Genomic DNA, 3,369 nt, shown 5'->3' with positions numbered 1-3,369 from the left:
GGAGCGCGCCGTGCCGCAGCCGGGAGTCGACGAGCCCCCCCGGCGGTGGCTCCTTGCCCGGGATGCTGTTGTAGTAGTCGTGCTCGGCGGCGTCCTCGTCGTCTCCCCACGCCGACTCCTCCGCGCCCAGCGCCCTGCGCGGGGACGCACGGGGACGGGCGGCGGGAGCTGGGAATGCCCTGCCCTGCCCGGCTCGGCCCCGGCCCCGCTCCCAGCACTGCCGCGGGGCGCCCGCACCGGTCCCGCTCGGGCTGCTGGGGCTGTGGGAATGCTGGGCACGTGCTCCCACAAGGACGCCCGGACCAGCCTCGCTCAGGCCCCTGGGGCCGCGGGAACGCCAGGCTCATGCTCCTGTGGGAATGCCCGGACTGGCCCCACTCAGGCCGTGGGAACGCTGGGCATGTGCTCCCGTGGGGATGCCCAGTCCGGCTCTGCTCGGACCGTGGGAATGCCGGGCACATGCCCCCACGGGGATGCCCGGACCGGCCCTGCTCAGGCTGCTGGGGCCGCGGGAACATGGAGCACGTGCCCTGCAGGGATGCCCGGACCAGCCCTGCTCGGGCCGTGGGAACACTGGGCTTGTGCCCCCGCGCGGGCGCCCGGGGTGGGTCCCCCGTGCCCTACCTGTCCGGGGGCACCACCACCTTGGGGGGGCTGTGCAGGTACTGCTTGAAGCGCAGCTCGAAGGCCTGGCCCACCGTGTTGATGACGCTCTGTGCCAGCCCGTCACAGCACTCCAGGATGTGGCAGGCTGCAGACAGAAGGACGGATGGATGGACGGACGGACAGACGGCTCCCGTGCACTCAGCAGCCCGGGGCTGCTCCAGCCCCACCACAGCCCCCCACTGCAGCCCCCCATGCCGCCCCATGGCATCCCCTCCTCGAGCCACCCTCCTCTCCTCCTCAAGCCTTCATCCCCCCTCCTGGAGCCGTCCTCCTCCTCTCCTCGCGCCACGTCCCCGCTCTGCTCGGGCGTCTGGGCGCGGGGCGAGCGTCACCTCTCTGGTTGATGGGGTCCTTGGCGACGTAGGCGACGTAGTCGGTGGTGTCCTGGGGGCACAGAGGGGCGGTCAGGGCCAGGGCTGCGTCCGGCGCGCCGCGGGGTGCACCGAGCTCCCGCCCCGCGTCCTGCTGCGACTCCTCACCGTGTCCCCTCCGGAGGCGAAGGAGATGGACTGCATGTGGTGGTTGGCGATGATCTGCAGGAGACGTGGCCCGCCGCAGGGTCAGCACGGGCACCCCGCTCCGGGCTGGCGCCGGGGGCCGGAGCTGGGGCGCTGGGACACGGGCAGCACCAGCGGGGCCGCCCCCGGGGCAGCGCTCACCTGGCGCGTGGTGGGGATCATGAGGTTGAGGCCGTCAATGGAGATGTTGACGGCGATGCTCATGCCGGCGAAGCGGAGGTTGCTCTTGCCCAGGATGGAGAAGAGCGCCTTGTTGGGAGCCTGGGGGCGGCGGGGCGGTGCTGGGCTCAGCAGCCCCTTCCACGGGGCGAAGGAGGGGAGCGAGGCGCCGGGGACCCGGGCGAACGGTGGTGTGGGTCCCCGGCCCCGGCTGGGAACTCACCTTCTTCTTCCAGATGCCCTTCACGCCCGGCACCGCCTCGTACAGTCTGTTGATGGCTTCCCTGCGAGCCGCCGCGCCAGGCGGGTTATCGCCGCAGAGCCCCCCCGCCGCCCCGGCACGGCCGGCCGCAGCCCCCCCGCGGCGTCCCCAATGTCACCGCCACCGCGGGGGATCATCCCGGCCGGAGCCACCTCCCTTCTCCTCTTTCTGCTATCAATCGGCAGCAGCTGCCCTTTGCCGCACCGCTCCCCATCCCCGGCTCGGCACATGGGGGTCCCCGACCAGGGCCCCATCCCCAGCACATGGGGGTCCCTGGACCACAGCCACATTCCCGGCTCGGCACATGGGGGTCCCTGAATGCGGCCCCGTCCCCGGCTCGGCACAGGTCCCCCAACCGCAGCCCTGTCCCCTACCTCCCCGCAGGGACCCCGGGAAGGGGGGGAGGTCGCTCCGCGGCCCCCGGGGTCGTGGGGGTCCCGAGACGCCGTGGGGGCACGGGGCACGGCGGGGCCCTACCTGGTGACCTGCGTGCGGGTGTTGAAGTCCAGGGACCGCATGGAGCGCAGCACCTCGATGCAGCCCATGTACTGCGGCGCGGGAGCAGGGGAGGACAGTTGGAGCGGTCACCGGCACCAGCCCCGGAGAACGAGGGGGAGCCGGGGTGGCGGGGGGACCGCGGCAGCGCGGGGGGGCCTCCCGGGACCCCGTGCCCGGGCTCACCCCCATGCACGGCGTCCCCGAAACACCCAGCGGGGAGGCTCCGTTGCGCCCCCAGACCCACGCTGAGACCTGGCAAACTCGTGTCCCCGCTAGGGGCTGGCTCCCGCCATGTCCTGGGGCTGCTCCCCTGGGCGGGAGAGCCCCCAGCCCGGCCCGGTAGCGCTCCCCGCGGCATGCCAGGCGCCGCGGCAGCTTCACGGGGCCAGGCCGCCCCGCGACGGGGAGAAGGGCTGCACCAGGTCTGCCCGCCCCGAGCGCCCGCCCCGAGCATCGACCCAGCCCGCAGCCCGCAGCACCCGCGCAGGGCCACCCACCCGTGCTGCCCCCAGGCCAGGCCCCCCCGCAGGCACGGCCCTTCGGCTGGAGGGAAACTGAGGCACAGTGGGGCAGGTGCTTCCCAGTGGAGCATCCCCGGATCGGCCCTGAGGCGCGCGCAGGCTGCGCTGGTCCGGAGCCAGGCGTGCGGCCACAGCGCGATGGAGCCTGCCCGCAGCCTTCGGCCCCGGAAACCGTCATCGCAGCCCCTGCGCCGAGGACGGAGCCCGGGGGAGGCCGGCACGGAGGTCCCCGCTCCCGGGTCAGCGGCACCGCTGGGCGCCGGGGGCTTCGCGCCTCCCCGCACCGGGACACGGCCGCGGCGGGACTCACCCGGACGATGTAGGAGACGCCGGGTCCCAGCACCCGCTCGTCGGGGTGGAGCCAGCCCTGCGCCGGCTTGCTGATGAAGCTGCCCTTGCGGCTCCACTCGTCGCCGGCCAGCTTGACCCCCTCGAGGCGGGCGGCCTTCCTGGCGGCCCCGGCGCCGCCGCGCAGCCGGCTCATCACCTGCAGCGAGCAGGGCGCGGAGCAGACGGGCTCGCAGGCGCTCAGCACGGCGGCCAGGCCGGAGGGGGCCCCCCCCGGCTCCGCGGGGCCCCCCGCCTTGGCCGGCGAGGAGAGCTCCTTGCTGGAGCCCGAGGGGCTGCGGCTGAGGAAGCCCGTGGGGCCGGAGAACTTCCACTGGGGCATCCTGGGGATGAGCATGCAGAAGGTGGTGACGGCCTCCTGCTCCTCGCCGAGCGGGGGGCACGGGTGGGCCAGGGC

At 74.4% G+C, this 3,369-nt stretch overlaps 1 protein-coding gene across 2 annotated transcripts in view; it reads right to left on the bottom strand.

The window, feature by feature from the left end:
- The window catches only part of SHC2 (SHC adaptor protein 2), a 4,608-nt gene extending 1,248 nt beyond the window's left edge, over positions 1 to 3,360 (bottom strand). The window contains exons 1-8 of one of the 2 annotated variants that reach the window (XM_026082290.1): positions 2,935 to 3,360; positions 2,083 to 2,153; positions 1,567 to 1,627; positions 1,326 to 1,445; positions 1,146 to 1,199; positions 999 to 1,050; positions 625 to 751; positions 3 to 134 (exon numbers count right to left, since the gene is read on the bottom strand). In XM_026082290.1, coding sequence (XP_025938075.1) covers positions 3 to 134; positions 625 to 751; positions 999 to 1,050; positions 1,146 to 1,199; positions 1,326 to 1,445; positions 1,567 to 1,627; positions 2,083 to 2,153; positions 2,935 to 3,309 — 992 coding nt within the window. In that variant the 5' untranslated portion in view covers positions 3,310 to 3,360. The remainder of the gene's footprint in view (positions 1 to 2; positions 135 to 624; positions 752 to 998; positions 1,051 to 1,145; positions 1,200 to 1,325; positions 1,446 to 1,566; positions 1,628 to 2,082; positions 2,154 to 2,934) is intronic. The other variant, XM_026082292.1, reaches the window with a different exon arrangement.
- Between the last annotated feature and the right edge of the window lie 9 nt (positions 3,361 to 3,369).

Source organism: Apteryx rowi, unplaced genomic scaffold (assembly GCF_003343035.1).
Source record: "Apteryx rowi isolate R43461 unplaced genomic scaffold, aptRow1 scaffold_570, whole genome shotgun sequence".
In the NCBI taxonomy this organism is placed as follows: Eukaryota; Metazoa; Chordata; class Aves; order Apterygiformes; family Apterygidae; genus Apteryx; species Apteryx rowi.
The sequence above is the reverse complement of the archived record's forward strand: the minus strand, read 5'-3'. Positions and strand labels throughout refer to the sequence as shown.